Here is a 16448-nt window from a genome sequence, read left to right as displayed (position 1 = left end):
CTTTAAGGAGACCACTGCCTAGAAGAAGGAAGAAAAACACAAACAGTTCCAAGGTGCTGGAGGTAGCAGAGAAAGAAGATGAACTACAATCTGAGGGAACCCTATGCCTCACACCCCAAAAACAGCCCTAGTTCTTCTAGCCTGGCTTCCCCGGTCAACCCACAAGTTCCTCCCTCCACTATACATTCATTCCAACCTCCCAGGTTCCTTACCTGTCTCCTTCCATTTGCCTAGGTCCTTGATGACCTCAGGTCATCAACCCTCCTTTCTCCCTCAGACCTTCAACCCTCAACCTTCCAGCCATCTGCAATCTCTCCCCCTCTCCTGGCTTGCTACCAGTAGCATGTAAATATTCTCCAGCGTGTAAGTCACAACCCATCTTCAAAGAGCTCTCTGGAGCTCTGACAAGCCCTTCATCAATGACACTTACAGAGAAACTTCTTTAAACAGCTGTCTACATTGGCCAGCTTCTCCAGGACCCACCAATCTGGCTTCCCTGCTCACGCCACAGCTCAGAGCTCCTCCTGTCAGGACCACCAATGACTGACTACCATGTTGGCAAATCCAAAGACTCTGTACTTAATTCCACCGCTCACAATAGCATTCCAAAGCTGATGGTCCGTAATGCTAAAAGAAGAAAGGCTAAACAATTTAGTTGCACCTACTCCGGTTTCTTTAACCATTTTTACCCACTAGAGAGAGAAAAATTCAACTTATGTAGTATTCTGTAAAATCAAAAAGTCTGCAAATAACTCTCAAAAAAAAAAAAGTCTGGAAATAACCAATGAGGCAAGGAGTAAAACCCTGGACAAAAGATAACACCCCAACTGTTGATTTCTAACACCAAAAATTCATTACTTCAGCCTTGAAGGGCCAAGTCATCTTTGAACTGTAAAAGCAGATGAGGTAGGTACCACAATTGTTTACCTGGGAAACAGCATTAAAAGCTGGAAATACTACTGATGTTCTACTGCACAGTCTACTGCACAAATACAGTAGTATTTGGTGCATACAATAATATGGTATGCAACATATTGTGTATTTTAGAGATTTGTTTGGTTTTGCTTTGTCTTGTTTTGTATTGCTAGTCCTAGGGCTTAAACTCTGGGCCTAGGCACTGTTTCTGAGTTTTTGTGCTCAGGGCTAACACTCTACCCACGTGAGCCAGAGCTCCACTTCCAGCTTTTTGTGGTTAATTGGAGTTAAGAGTCTCAGGACCCAGCCTAGATAATTATTAAAAACTGAAAAATTGTTTTTACCCCCAAAGAAATGGTTACTACTTGAGGAGGTAAACATACTTAACTAATCCTGATCTGAACATTAATGTATGAACATATCAAAACATCACCAAAAAAAAAAAAATCACATGGTACTCCACAAATATATATCATGTTCATGTGTGAATAAAAATGTTTTAATTAATAGTTTAACAGATGGAATTACTCAAGCAATCACAGAATACTTCATAGTGGAGGGAAATCACAGTTAAAGTCTGTTTGGGTTTGGGTTTGAAGGCAGAGCCTCACTATGTATCTCAAGCTGACCTCAAGCTCATGATCTTCCTGCCTCAGCTTTCCAAGTGCTAGGATTACAGATATGCACTACAGTAACAAGTCAACTAACTCTTAATCATTCATTCCAGTGTATACAACAGTAATTATAATGTAATAATGAAAAAATACAACTGTAATGTAAATGTCCCATAAATGGATAAAGGGTTCAGGTTCACAATATTGTGATAAAAGCAGGTCACAACTGAACATGGTAGTTGCAACCTCTAAATCTAGCTACTTGGGAGGCAGAGATCAAAGACATCACAGTTTGAGGCAAAAGTGGGCTAAAAACTAGTTCACAAGAGTCTATTCCAGCCAATGGCTGGGTATAGTGGTACACACCGCCATTCTAGCAATGATGGGGAGCAAATACAAGGACTGTAGTCCAGACTGGCCCAGGCATAAAGCAAGACCATGTCTTGAAAATAACCAGCACAAAAGGAGGCTGGGGATGACTCAAATTGTACTGCACCTGAGCAGTAAGTGAGAAGCACAGTGCAAAACCCAATACCACTAAAGAACGGAGGGAAGATGTGGAACTGAGGCTCAAAGTGGTAGAGTGCTAGCATAGAGAACAAAAGCTCCAGGCCCTGAGTTCAAGCCCCACAACCAAAAAAGAAAAAAGGATATAAGGATAAGACAGATCATATAAACAACAACCTCAGAAATCATTAACATTAGTTAATTTCTGGCTCAGATTATAGTTCTCTCTTGGTGATTTTCAGTTTTGTTTTGTTTTGTTTTTGCCAGACTGAGCACGGTCCCTAGCTTCCCTAGCTCAAGGCTAGCACTCTGCCACTTGAGCCACAGCACCACTTCTGGCTGTTTTCTATATATGTGGTGCTGGGGAATTGAACCCAGGGTTTACATGTATACTAGGCAAGCACTCTTGCCACTAGGCCATATTCCGAGCCCCAGTATTTTCTTTTAAAAAATCTATAATAAATATGTACTACTTTTATTGTTACAAGTATTAAATTCTTAAAACTCAGGCACTGAAATGGAGGAAAATTTGCCCTTCCTGAGTATGGAACATTCTATGTATTTGTAAATAATGTCCAATTCAAGAAATTCTTAAAATCCTAAAATGGAAAGGGGTTGGTAGATCAGCTACTTCAAAAAAAAAAAAAGAAAGAAAGAAAGAAAAAAGGAAAAGGAACAAAAAATGTAGAGGTCCTTCCGGACAAATGGGGGGGAAGAAGGGGGAGAACAGTAAGAAATTAGGAAGGAAAGAAAAAAAAGAAAAGAAAATCCAGGGAGAATACTTCACAAGTGTCAGGTACTGTAACAAGATGGTTAATATTTGCCTTCACTAGACCCTAGTAAAATCGTTTAAGTCCTTTTAGAAATTTTATATATTTTTGTCTAGGTGTGAATTGTGAAGGTAGGAAAGACCTTTATTTTTCCTCCTATGGCAGTTTACAATACTAGGTAAGGACTGCTTCTGTTTTTGTCTTACTCCTCAAGACTCTGTCCAAGATGAATGGAGAGGGATCTTCACTGAGAACCATGGAAGCAGGAGGGATCTTAACAGTATTCTCTTCTTGGCTTTCATACATGGCTCAAAATGCCCATCATTATCAGGGTTTTTTTGTTTTTTAAATACTCAAAAAAAATTATATGTGAAAAATGCCTAAGAAAAATATGGCAATAGGGCTGGGGGTATGGCCTAGTGGCAAGAGTGCTTGTCTTGTATACATGAGGCCCTGGGTTCGATTCCCCAGCACCACATATACAAAAATGGCCAGAAGTGGCGCTGTGGCTCAAGTGGCAGAGTGCTAGCCTTGAGCAAAAAGAAGCCAGGGACAGTGCTCAGGCCCTGAGTCCAAGCCCCAGGACTGGCCAAAAAAAAAAAACAAACGAAAAATATGGCAATACAATTTAACAAAATAGGTCAAACTGTATTAAATTATATATACTGGATAATATAGCCTGTATGTGTAAAACTTAAAAAAAAAAAAGCATATAAAAGTTTAAAATAAGCCCTTAGTCACAATTCACAATAGCCAAAATATGGAAACAACCCAGATGCCCCTCCACAGATGGATCCAAAAAATATGGTACCCATACACAATGGAATACTACATAGCGATTAGGAATGGTGAAATATTGTTATTCGCAGGGAAATGGTCAGAACTTGAACAAATAATGTTGAGCGAGACAAGCCTAGAACACAGAAAACAAAGGGGCATGATCACCCTGATATATGACTGTTAAGAAAGGGTGGCGGTGGGGCTGGGGATATAGCCTAGTGGCAAGAGTGCCTGCCTCGGATACACGAGGCCCTAGGTTCGATTCCCCAGCACCACATATACAGAAAACGGCCAGAAGCGGCGCTGTGGCTCAAGTGGCAGAGTGCTAGCCTTGAGCGGGAAGAAGCCAGGGACAGTGCTCAGGCCCTGAGTCCAAGGCCCAGGACTGGCCAAAAAAAAAAAAAAAAAAAAAAGAAAGGGTGGCGGAGGGGCTGAGGATATGGCCTAGTGGCAAGAGTGCTTGCCTTGTATACATGACGCCTTGGGTTCGATTCCCCAGCACCACATATACAGAAAACGGCCAGAAGTGGCGCTGTCTCTCAAGTGGCAGAGTGCTAGCCTTGAGCAAGAAGAAGTCAGGGACAGTGCTCAGGCCCTCAGTCCAAGGCCCAGGACTGCCCCCCCCCCCCCAAAAAAAAGAAAGGGTGACGGAGAGACAGTAGAGACCAGGTCTGTGAAACCAAAAACTTCTTGTCAAATGGTATTTCCCACAGGATTGGGGCAGCGACCCAACAGTATGTAATTAAAACCAAACAACTACTGAACATATAAAGGTCAAAAATTGACCTCTCAGTGGAATACAATAGCCCAAAAGCTATGCATGTACGTTCATATAAGACTACTGTCGACATATTGTCTAATATCAACATTACATTTAAAGCCCTAGGCGAATTTTCTTGGGCTTGGCCACGTGGATACTGTATATGTCCTTGATACATTGTGTATTGTATATATGTCTACCTGACCTAGGGAAGGGAAAGAAAAACAGGGTGTAAGATATCACAAGAAATGTACACACTGCCCTACTATGTAACTGTACCCTTTTTGCACAACACCTTGTCAGAAAATTTGTGTTCAATTAATAAATAAAACTTAAAAAATAAATAAATAAAGCCCTTAGTAACACTTTATATATTTCCCCTAGTAATCATTTCTTCTACTTTTCATATTCTCTAAAAAGAAAAAGGTACTTAACAAGTCTCAAATGGAAGATCAATTATTTAATCATGCCAACTTTATTAATGAAAAGGAACTAGCAAGTGAAAACAAACACTTTTTATACGCTGCTTACTCTTCTCCTTGGGCAAAATATTTAAACACAGTCAAAGCAGAATCAACATCAGCATACCAATTTGTTACATTATCAAGGCAATCCCTAGACTAGAGACTATAATGATGCAGATTACAGCTTCCCAGAGAAGGGCCTCCATGGAGAGGAGAGACCTTGGCAGACGCTATAACTGAAGTTTCTGTAGACACAAAGGAGATGCTGAGAGAATGAGTGGATGTGCTTCTTGCTAACAGGGTATGGTCAACACCTTGGCTGCTTTAGAAAGGGAATTTACACATCCACTCACTCTCCTAGCATCTCCTTTGTGTCTACAGAAACTTCAGTTATAGCCTCATAGTCATACCAGGCAGTATTTTCCCCATATCTGTTTACTACACTAATGAAAATCAGATCATGAAACTGGAATGACTTTTTACATGATTTATAGTAACAGCTTTAATACATATAACAACATACCATTAAATTCACACTACATTCAGGAGTTTTATTATTGTTATAAAGTTATATAACCTTTACAGAACAACTATTTCATTCAAGAACATTTTCACCAACTCAAAATGATATTCCCTATCTTTCTGCAGTCAGCCTCATCACCTTTTCTCAAGGTCACAGGAAAAAAAATCTAAAGTGGGGTAGAGCCTTAGCCTTGAGCAAAAAAGCTCAGGAGCAGGGCTGGGAATGTGGCCTAATGGTAGAGTGCTTGCCTAGCATACATGAAGCCCTGGGTTCAATTCCTCAGCACCACATAAACAGAAAAAGCGGAAGTGGCACTGTGGCTCAAGTGGTAGAATACTTGCCTTGAGCAAAAAAAAAAAAAAAAAGAAGCCAGGGATAGTGTTCAGGCCCTGAGTCCAAGCCCCAGGACGGGGGGGGGGGGGGCGGGGGGGGGGGGGGAACGGGACAGAAGTAGCATGAGAAAACTCCTTGTCTTATCCCTGACTTTAGGAGGAGGGCATTCAGTCTCACATCATTAAGTATGAAGTTGCCTGTGGGCTCTACCCCCACCCCTCTTTTTCTCCCCCTCTCCTAGTGGCATTGAGGTTTAAACTACTGCATTTGCTAGGTAGGTACTCTCCTACCTGAGCCATGCCTCCAGCCCTTTCCTTTAGTTACTTTCCAGGTAGTCACTTTCTTGCCCAGGCCAACCTGGACCTCAATCTTTACTATGCCTTCCACCTAGCTAAACCACTATACTTGGCTCATTTATTGAAATGGATCTTCCTAGTATTTTGCCAAAGCTGGCCTCAAAACATGACCCTCATGATCTCTAACTGATGAATAGCTGGGATTACAGGTATAAACCACTGCACCTGGTCTCAATTTTCATGCATAGCACCTCCATCACATGAAGGAAGTACCCTTCTATTAAGTAATTGAGTGTTTTCACCATAGAAGGGTGTTTGGTTTCATCATAAATGTTTGTTTGCAGCTACTGTGATATATTGTGTGTCTTGCCTTTTATTAATGTGACATATTACACTGATTTTCAGATTTTAAACTAAGCTTGCATTTTGGGAGTAAATCTCACTTTATCATCTGATCAACAGTTCAGTATGTTAGTTGTTGTTATTTTCAGTTGTTTTACTTTTATTTTTGTGCTGATCCTATGACACAAAAAACACTCCAAGGCCTAAGCAATATTCCTGAGCTTTTATGCTCAAGGCTCTACCACTTGAGCTGCAGCTCTACTTCAACTTTCTAGAAGTTAGCTGGATTCAGCCCTTGAAACTCAGATCGCAGCCTCCACAGTAGCTAGGATTACAGGCTTGAGGCACATTACAAGGTACTCAGGCACTCAGCCTAGTTGGTTTTTGTCTTCATCTTATTTTGTTTTTGAAGTGATGGTGCAAGGCCTTCTGCATGGTAGGTCAGTTTTCTGTAACTGAACTACATCCTCAGCCCCGAAAGGTATTAGCAGATTTCTCAATAGAAACTCTAAAGGTCAGGAGGTCCTGGGGAAAAAAATAACTTCAAACTTCAATTATTATAGCCACCAATGTCATCCTTCAAAATCAAAGGAGAAAGACCTTAAAAGATAAACATAGGGCTGGGAATATGGCCTAGTGGCAAGAGAGCTCGTCTCGTATACATGAAGCCCTGGGTTCGATTCTCCAGCACCACATATATAGAAAACGGCCAGAAGTGGCGCTGTGGCTCAAGAGGCAGAGTAAAAAAAGGAAGCCAGGGACAGTGCTCAGGCCCTGAGTCCAAGCCCCAGGACTAGCCAAAAAAAGAAAAAGATAAACTAAAGGAGTCCGTGACTATTATGTCAGTAGTACTCATCATACTGCTAGACTAGAGGCATGGCTCAAGTGGAAGAGTGCCAGCCATTAGATTAGAGATAGAAAAAGAAAAAAAAAAAATCAAGTGAAAACACAAGGCTCTGAGTTTAAGCTCTGATACCAGAACAAAAAATGAAAAAGATTGAACGAAAAATAAATCCTACAACCAGAACAGGAAGCAAGACAAACAAAATCACCACAGCATAAGAACGAACAAATCTCACTAGAAGAGTGATAGGAAAATGAGAATTAGGAAAGAATCAAACATTATTAATTCAGCAAACCTCAGAGATGAATAAAGAAGAAACAACACTCCTTTCAAAACAATCCCATTTTCAACATAGTGTCTAGTGAGTATCATCACTTTACAACTTGAGTGGGGTAGGGGGTAGTAAGCAGGAGAGAGGAGAGAGGGGGTAACACTGTTCCCAAAGAAATGTACCTCATTACCTTACTTATGTAAGGTAACTGTAATCCCTCTGCACATCGCCTTCACAATAGTTAAATTTTAAAAAAAAACCTAAGTTGTTTCGACAGGAACTAAGACATAACTTTCAATAATAAACCTGAAAGGATGGAAATTATATTGCAATCAAATAGAATCAAAGAGAAAATAGATGTAACAACATTGATATACTACAAAAGAAACGTCAACCCAAAACCAGCCCAGAAAAATAAAATAATTCCCTACTGATAAAGGAACAATTTATCAAGAAGATACAATGATCTGAAGTATATATGCACTAAACCTAAGAGTACTCAGTTACATAAAACAAGCATTACTAAACATACAGGGTCAGACTTCTATACAATGATAGTGGGTAACTTCAACACCCACAATCAACCACACAAGCTCCTCTACCAAAAATAAAAAATAAAAATCAACAAAGGACATCAGAGTACATTTACCCTAGATCAATGTACTTAATACAGCTACCACAGCAGAATACACATTCCTGTCATCAGTTCACAGAACTTTCTCCAAAGTGCATTTTATGCCATAAAATAACCTTAACAAATATGAAAACATTCTTAACACCACAGAGTGAAACTTAAAGCCAATAGCAAAACAGGTGGGTACATGGGGCTGGGATATGGCCTAGCGGCAAGAGTGCTTGCCTCGTACATGAAGCCCTGGGTTCAATTCCCCAGCACCACATACATAGAAAACAGCCAGAAGTGGCACTGTGGCTCAAGTAGCAGAGTGCTAGCTTTGAGCAAAAAGAAGCCAGGGACAGTGCTCAGGCCCTGAGTCCAAGGCCCAGGACTGGCCAAAAAACAAAAACAGGTGGGTACAGTGGTAAGAAAACACTACAATCCCTCAGGAAGCTAGACAAGAGGAGTACAACTTCAAGGTGAGCCTGAACTACAGAAGACTTTGTCTTAAAAAAAAGAAAGAGAAATTATATGAACATATGAAGATTAACAATACACATTTAAATATCAGATTATTAAAGATATAAGGAAGGGGGCATTTTTTAATTTCTAGAACCAAATAAAAATAGAAATATAGAAGTATAATATACCAGAATCAATTGAAAACCATGAAATAATTGAGTTAAGTTTATAGCCATGAGTAACATTAAAAAATTTAGAAGACATGCATAATTTTCCATACATATATGACATATGATCTACCAAAATGAACCTAGAGAATGTACTCTACACCAGATCAAATCCCAAATCAGATCAATAACAAGAAAACTAAAGCACTAATAAAACCTCCCAACAAAGAAAATTCCTTGTCAAATTTTACCAGAATTTTTGAGAATTAACACCAATGCTCTTCAAGTTATTCCAAAGAAATAAAAAGAGATGTAACCCTTCCAAAATCATCCTACAAAATAAGCATTACTCTGGCTTCAGAGCTTGACCCGGACATAACAAAAACATTTGCAATAACTTTTATGAATACAGATGCACAAGTCCTCTACTTGTAAACTGAATCCAACAACACATTGGTCCTGATTTGGGCATGAAATTCTCCCACAGTTCATGAAATGAATAGTCCCCAGATGGTAACAATATTTTGAAAGATGGGAGAAACATACATTTTGTTCCTCCCTCCACTCCTCAATCATACCCTCCATCCTTCACCCCACTCTAATCCTCTACTTCCATAAGAACAACAGCCTACACTGCACCGTGCTCCTACCACCATGGTTTTCTACCTCCCCTAAGGCCCAAAGCCTGATTTCATTCAAGGTATGCAAGACAAGAATGGTTCTGCATATTGAAAATCAATAAATGTAAAATAGCATATAAACAGAACAGTGAACATTCACCTCAATGTATGCAGAACAGGTACTTGATAAAATTCAACATCCCTTTGTGATTAAAACCCTGAAGAAACTAAGTATGTAAGGACCATACCTTGACATACTAAAGACTACATATAACAAACTCATAACCTACATCATACTCAGTGAGGAAAAACTGCACACATTTCCTCTAAATTTAGGAATGAGACAGAGATACTCACTATCACTACAGTGTAGTAACTAAAAATTTAGCAAGAACAATCAGGAAAGAAAAAGAAATGCAAAAAGGAGTTAGTCAAATTATCCCTTTCCCTTTCCTCTTTTTTCCTTGATGCTTAGAACTGATAAATTAAGCAATCCCAGTATATAAAATCAACATACAAAACTTGTCTTTTCTATATACGAATAACAAACTCATTGAAAAGGATATCAGTCTCATCTTCAATAGCCTCTTTAAAAAAATAATTAAAAAGTGGGCTAGGCGCTATCAGAAAGAATGACATTGCCCCATTTGTAAGGAAATAGAAGGACTTGGAAAAAATTATACTAAGTGAAGTGAGCCAGACCCAAAGAAACATGGACTCTATGGTCTCCCTTATTGGGAATAATTAGTACAGGTTTAGGCAAGTTACAGCAGAGGATCACAAGAGCCCAATAGCTATACCCTTATGAACACATAAGATGATGCTAAGTGAAATGAACTCCATGTTATGGGAACGATTGTTATATCACAGTTGTAACTACTTTCAATATCCCATGTGTATCTGTAGCTTCTATTATTGATGATGATGTTCTTGTATCACCTTCCTGAGGTTGTACCTACACTATCTCTGTAATCTTATCTGAGTATACTGGAAACCATGTATACTGGTATTAGAACTAGGAAATTGAAAGGGAATACCAAAATTGAGAGACACAGGGTAAAAAAAGAAAAACAACTACAATAACAATGCTTGCAAAACTGTTTGGTGTAAGTGAACTGAACACCTCATGGGGGAAAAGGGAAAGGGGGAGGAGGGGGGGGGTAAGAGGGACGAGGTAACAAACAGTACAAGTAATGTATCCAATGCCTAACGTATAAAACTGTAACCTCTCTGTACATCAGTTTGATAATAAAAATTTGAAAATAAATAAATAAATAAAGAGTGGGCTAGGAATATGGCCTAGTGGCAAGAATGCTTGCATAGTATACATGAAGCCCTGGGTTCGATTCCCCAGCACCACATATATAGAAAACGGCCAGAAGTGGGCGCTGTGGCTCAAGTCGCAGAGTGCTAGCCTTGAGCAAAAAAAAAGAAAAGGAAAAAAAAAAAAAAAGGCCAGGGACAGTGCTCAGGCCCTGAGTCCAAGGCCCAGGACTGGCAAAAAAAAAAAAAAAAACCACTAGATTATCTAGGAATAAACCTAAACAAAGATGTAAGAAACTTCTAAAATGAAAATTATGAACAAAGAATGAAGACATGACTTAGTGGTAGAGTACTTGCCTAGCATACATGAAGCCCTGGGTTCAATTCCTCAGTATTCCTCACATATACAGAAAAGGCCGGAGGGGGCCCTGTGTCTCAAGTGGTAAAGTGCTAACCTTGAACAAAAGAAGCCAGGAACAGTGCCCAAGCCCTGAGTTCAAGCCCCAGGAATGGCAAAAAAAAAAAAAAAAAGAAGAAGAAGAAGATGGCCAGGATTATGATTATGATATAAACTATGTTTGTAAATCAAGTTTATAACTTTTTTTTATTTTTGTGCTGGTTCTGGGACTTTAACTCAGGACTCGGGCACTGTTCCTGAGCTTTTATATTTTATACTAAAGGTTAAGCCTACACCACTTGAACCACAGCTCCACTCCCAGTTTCTTGGTGGTTAATTGGAGAGTATCTCATGAATTTTCTTGCCCTGGTTGGCTTTGAACCACAATCATTATATCTCAAGCCTCCTAAGTAGCTAGGATTACAAGCCTGAGCTACTGGCCCCCAGCCACTGGTGGGTTCTTTATACCTAAAGAACACCCATACCTATACCAGGTTTAAGAAAAAAAAATGTGCCAATTATCTAAACCTTAAATATGTTATTTTATTCCATTTTATGACTGATTCTATACATGAATATACATTTACTAACATCTTCCAATTTTAAAGGTCTCCCCTTAAAGATTAAAAAAAAAAGTTTATTTACCACATGAAGAGTTCATTTCTACAAGCAAAACCAACTAACAAGCTAAACAGAAAAGAAGATATATACTCGCCCAAGAGATTTTCTACAATTATAAACAGGAAAAAGTCCAGACTTATACACCTAAGGAGAGAAGAGAGCATATGATATGTCATTTGATAGTATGCCAGCTGACATGGCCATTCCAAATTTCCCCAGGGAGCTTGGCTACACCCAGTTGAAAAAAAAAAAAAGGAAGACTATTAAGTACTGGGTATTCAATGTTAAGACAGAAGGTATAAGAAAGCTGGGGATATTTAAGGGCAGGAGTTTTCTTCTTGAACAAAGAAGCCAAGGTATGGAGAAGTAACACAGTAAGAGCTGGCCATTTGACTTTTGTTTCAACAATTTATAATAATGTGTGAGATTCTGTCTCCAGTACAGCCAAATAAACAAATTACAATCAAATAAAGCATAATTATACCACATTGAAATAGCATTTTCCAATGCATTAAGTGAGTCTATAAATGTCCCCATGACTACGCTGGCAAAACATGTGAGAATGTTATTACATGGCTATTTTATGGAAGAAAGCAGATTCAGAGATTCAGTAACAAGGAACATCCAGGATCACACAGCAAATGTGAAACAAAAGAAGGATTTAAAAAAGATTCTTAACTGCAAATCCAGGGCTATTTCCACTGTCACCAAGTCATCACGAGCATACATAGGCCTGAGTTATATACTCGAGCCACAGAAGTGCCTAAATACAGAGAAACACCAAGACCCTGGGCCAACACTGTTGCGCAAAGGTGCCCGATCCACAAATAACAATTAAGATGGTAAGCCATGTGCACTCCCAGAAGCAGCCTTGGCAGTTGACCAGCAAGGGGCGGGGCCGGGGGGGGGGGTCCATGTTTACCACACAGGGGAAAGGGTATCTTAAGAATATAAAGGAGCAGCCCAGCACCAAGGAAATAAAAATGACCTAACATACATAACTATTGGGGGAAACTGGGGGACAAATGCATTAAGTTCTTCCTATTATTTTTGTGAATTCTCATAAATCTATCATCACTTCAAAAAATTTTTTAATGGGGCTGGGGGATATAGCCTAGTGGCAAGAGTGCCTGCCTCGGATACACGAGGCCCTAGGTTCGATTCCCCAGCACCACATATACAGAAAACGGCCAGAAGCGGCGCTGTGGCTCAAGTGGCAGAGTGCTAGCTTTGAGCGGGAAGAAGCCAGGGACAGTGCTCAGGCCCTGAGTCCAAGGCCCAGGACTGGCAAAAAAAAAATATAAATAAATAAAAAAGACCTCTTTGAAGAGAACTTTAAAAGCTTGAAAAATGAAATTAAGTCAGAACTAAGAAAATGGAAAAACCTCCCATGCTCCTGGATTGGGAGGATTAATGTAATCAAAATGGCAATATTGCCAAAGGCTATCTACAAATTCAATGCAATACCCATTAATATCCCAACACCATTCTTTAATGAAATAGAGGAAGCAATCCAGAAATTCATATGGAACAATAAAAGACCTAGAATAGCAAAAACACTCCTAAGCAGAAAGAACAGTGCTGGAGGAATTACAATACCCAACTTCAAGCTGTATTATAAAGCTATAGTAATAAAAACAGCTTGGTATTGGCACCGGAACAGGCCTGAAGACCAATGGAACAGAATTGAAGACCCAGAATTAAACCCACAGAACTATGCCTACTTAATCTTTGATAAAGGAGCTAAAACAATAGTATGGAAGAAAGATAGCCTCTTTAACAAGTGGTGCTGGCAAAACTGGCTCAACACATGCAACAAACTAAAACTAGATCCTTATATATCACCCTGCACCAAAATCAATTCCAAATGGATTAAAGACCTTGAAATCAAAACAGGCACCCTAAAGACACTAAAGGAAGGAGTAGGAGAAACACTTGGGCTCCTTGGCACAGGACAGAACTTCCTTAACAAAGACCCTGAAAGGCTACAAATCAAAGAAAGGTTGGACAAATGGGACTGCATCAAACTCCAGAGCTTCTGCACGGCAAAGGACATAGCTCTCAAGATAAACAGAAAGCCCACAGACTGGGAGAAGATCTTTACCGGACATTCAACAGACAAAGGCCTCATCTCTAAAATATATGCAGAACTAAAAAAATTACCTTCTTCCAAAACAAAACTGCAAAGAACCAATAGCCCCCTCATCAAGTGGGCTAAAGACTTACAAAGAAACTTCTCTGATGAGGAAATGAGAATGGCCAATAGACATATGAAAAAATGCTCTACATCACTGGCCATAAAGGAAATGCAAATCAAAACAACATTGAGATTCCATCTCACCCCAGCAAGAATGTCATATATCAAGAAAACTAATAATAACAATTGTTGGAGGGGATGTGGCCAAAAGGGAACCCTACTTCATTGTTGGTGGGAATGTAAACTGGTTCAGCCACTCTGGCAAGCAGTATGGAGATTCCTCAGAAGGCTCAATATAGAACTCCCCTATGACCCAGCAGCCCCACTTTTGGGTATCTATCCAAAAGCCCACAAACAAAATCACAGTAATGCCACCAGCACAACAATGTTCATCGCAGCACAATTTGTCATAGCGAGAAGCTGGAACCAACCCAGATGCCCCTCCATAGATGAATGGATCAGGAAAATGTGGTACATTTACACAATGGAATTTTATGCCTCTATCAGAAAGAATGACATTGTTCCATTTGTAAGGAAATGGAAGGACTTGGAAAAAGTTATACTAAGTGAATTGAGCCAGACCCAAAGAAACATGGACTCTATGGCCTCCCTTATTGGGAATAATTAGTACAGGTTTAGGCAAGCCATAGCAGAGCATCACAAGGCCCAATAGCTATACCCTTAGAAACACATAAGATGATGCTAATTGAAATGAACTCCATGTTATGGAAACAAGTGATATATCACAGTTGTAACTACTTTCAACGTCCTATGTGTATGTGTAGTTTCTATTATTGATAATGTTTTGTATCACCTTCCTATGTTTGTACCTACACTATCTCTGTAATCTTATCTGAGTATATTGGAAACCGTGTTTACTGGTATTGGAAGTAGGAAATTGAAAGGGAATACCAAATTCGAGAGACACAGGGTTAAAAAAGAGAAATAACTACAAAAGCAATACTTGCAAAAAAAAAAAATTTTAATGAAAAGAAAAAATACTGGCTTTTAGGTTTTCCTTTTTGGTTTTGGTTTTTATTGTTGGAGGAGTTGTTGTTTATTTGGTGGTACTGGGAGTTGAACTACGGGCCTAGCATTAGCTAAGCTAGTATTTGACCACTTGAGCCACAACTCCTGCTCTTTTGACTTTAACCATGTACCTATTTCCTATTTGAAAGAAATGTGACTTCTTCAGCTTTTGTTCACCATTGTGGCTAGGGTGCCTAGGGTTCTAATCATGTCTTCTCACAAGAGTTTCAGAATCAAGCAGTTTCTGGCCAATAAAAGCAAAAATCACCCCACTCCCCAGTGGCTTAAAATGAAAACTGGTAACAAAATCAGGTACAACTCCAAGAGAAGACACTGTAGGAGAACCAAGCTGGGTCTGTAAGGAATTTCACAGATACCCACATATTTATGCTCTACCATGAACCAGTCAAGCTGAAATGTCAATTCTGCCTGAACTGAGAGTTGCACTTTTTTTTTTTTTTTTTTTTTTTGGCCAGTCCTGGGCCTTGGACTCAGGGCCTGAGCACTGTCCCTGGCTTCTTTTTGCTCAAGGCTAGCACTCCGCCTCTTGAGCCACAGCGCCACTTCTGGCCATTTTCTGTATATGCGGTGCTGGGGAATTGAACCCAGGGCCTCATGTATACGAGCAAGCACTCTAGCCACTAGGCCATATTCCCAGCCCCGAGAGTTGCACATTTTTAACTGATTTTTCTTTGGATACTTTAAGAATAGGAACAGTAATGAATATGTGAAACCTTACATTTGAAAGGGAAAAAGAAATGTAATGTTAAATACTAAAAGGTACCTATTCATCTGGGTACCACTGGCTCACATCCATAATCCTAGCTACTACTGAGGGTAGACATAGAAGAATTTTGGTTGGGAGGGAGGGGGGTTTTAGCAAATCCTATATCAAAGAACAAAGACACAGTGGTGCATGTCTACAATCCTAGCTACTCAGAGGCATATGTAGGAGAGGATCTCAGTTCTAGGCCCACCCAGGCAAAATAAGGGGCCCTACCTAAAAAAATAACCTAGGATCATGGCTTATGCGAGAATACATGTCTACAGCTGATATTCGACAAAGGAGCTAAAGACATACAATGGAATAAACAGAGCCTCTTCAACTACTGGTGCTGGGAAAACTGGGCAGCCATATGCAAAAAACTCAAAGTAGACCCTAGCCTATCACCATGCACCAAGATCAACTCAAAATGGATCAAGGACCTCAATATCAGACCTGAATCCTTGAAACTACTGAAGGACAGAGTAGGAAAGACACTAGAACTTATAGGCACAGGAAGGAACTTCCTGAATAGAGTCCCAGGGGCACAACAGATAGGGGAGAGACTCAACAAATGGGACTATTACAAAATAAAAAGTTTCTGCACAGCTAAGGACATAGCCACCAAAACAGAAAGACAGCCAACCATATGGGAAAGGATCTTTACCAGCACAGCAACAGACAAAGGCCTAATATCTGTCATCTACAGAGAACTCAAAAACTAAGCCCCTCCAAGCCCAGTAAACCAATTAGGAAATGGGCAAAGGAGCTAAAGAGAGACTTCACAAGAGAAGAGATAAAAATGGCAAAGAAACATATGAGGAAATGTTCAACATCCCTGGCACTAAAGGAAATGCAAATAAAAACAACCCTGAGATACCACCTCACTCCAAT

The 16448-nt window shown here is 39.7% G+C and overlaps 2 protein-coding genes across 13 annotated transcripts in view; one reads left to right on the top strand and one right to left on the bottom strand.

Moving 5' to 3' along the window:
• The window catches only part of Clasp1 (cytoplasmic linker associated protein 1), a 252343-nt gene that overhangs the window by 220652 nt on the left and 15243 nt on the right, over positions 1–16448 (bottom strand). The window lies entirely within an intron of this gene.
• Positions 14754–15217, top strand: LOC125368018 (60S ribosomal protein L39-like). The gene has a single exon (XM_048368822.1). The coding sequence runs from the start codon at positions 15000–15002 to the stop codon at positions 15150–15152; it is 153 nt and encodes a 50-aa protein (XP_048224779.1). The 5' UTR covers positions 14754–14999; the 3' UTR covers positions 15153–15217.

Source organism: Perognathus longimembris, chromosome 20 (assembly GCF_023159225.1).
Source record: "Perognathus longimembris pacificus isolate PPM17 chromosome 20, ASM2315922v1, whole genome shotgun sequence".
Taxonomy (NCBI): Eukaryota; Metazoa; Chordata; class Mammalia; order Rodentia; family Heteromyidae; genus Perognathus; species Perognathus longimembris.
The sequence above is the reverse complement of the archived record's forward strand: the minus strand, read 5'-3'. Positions and strand labels throughout refer to the sequence as shown.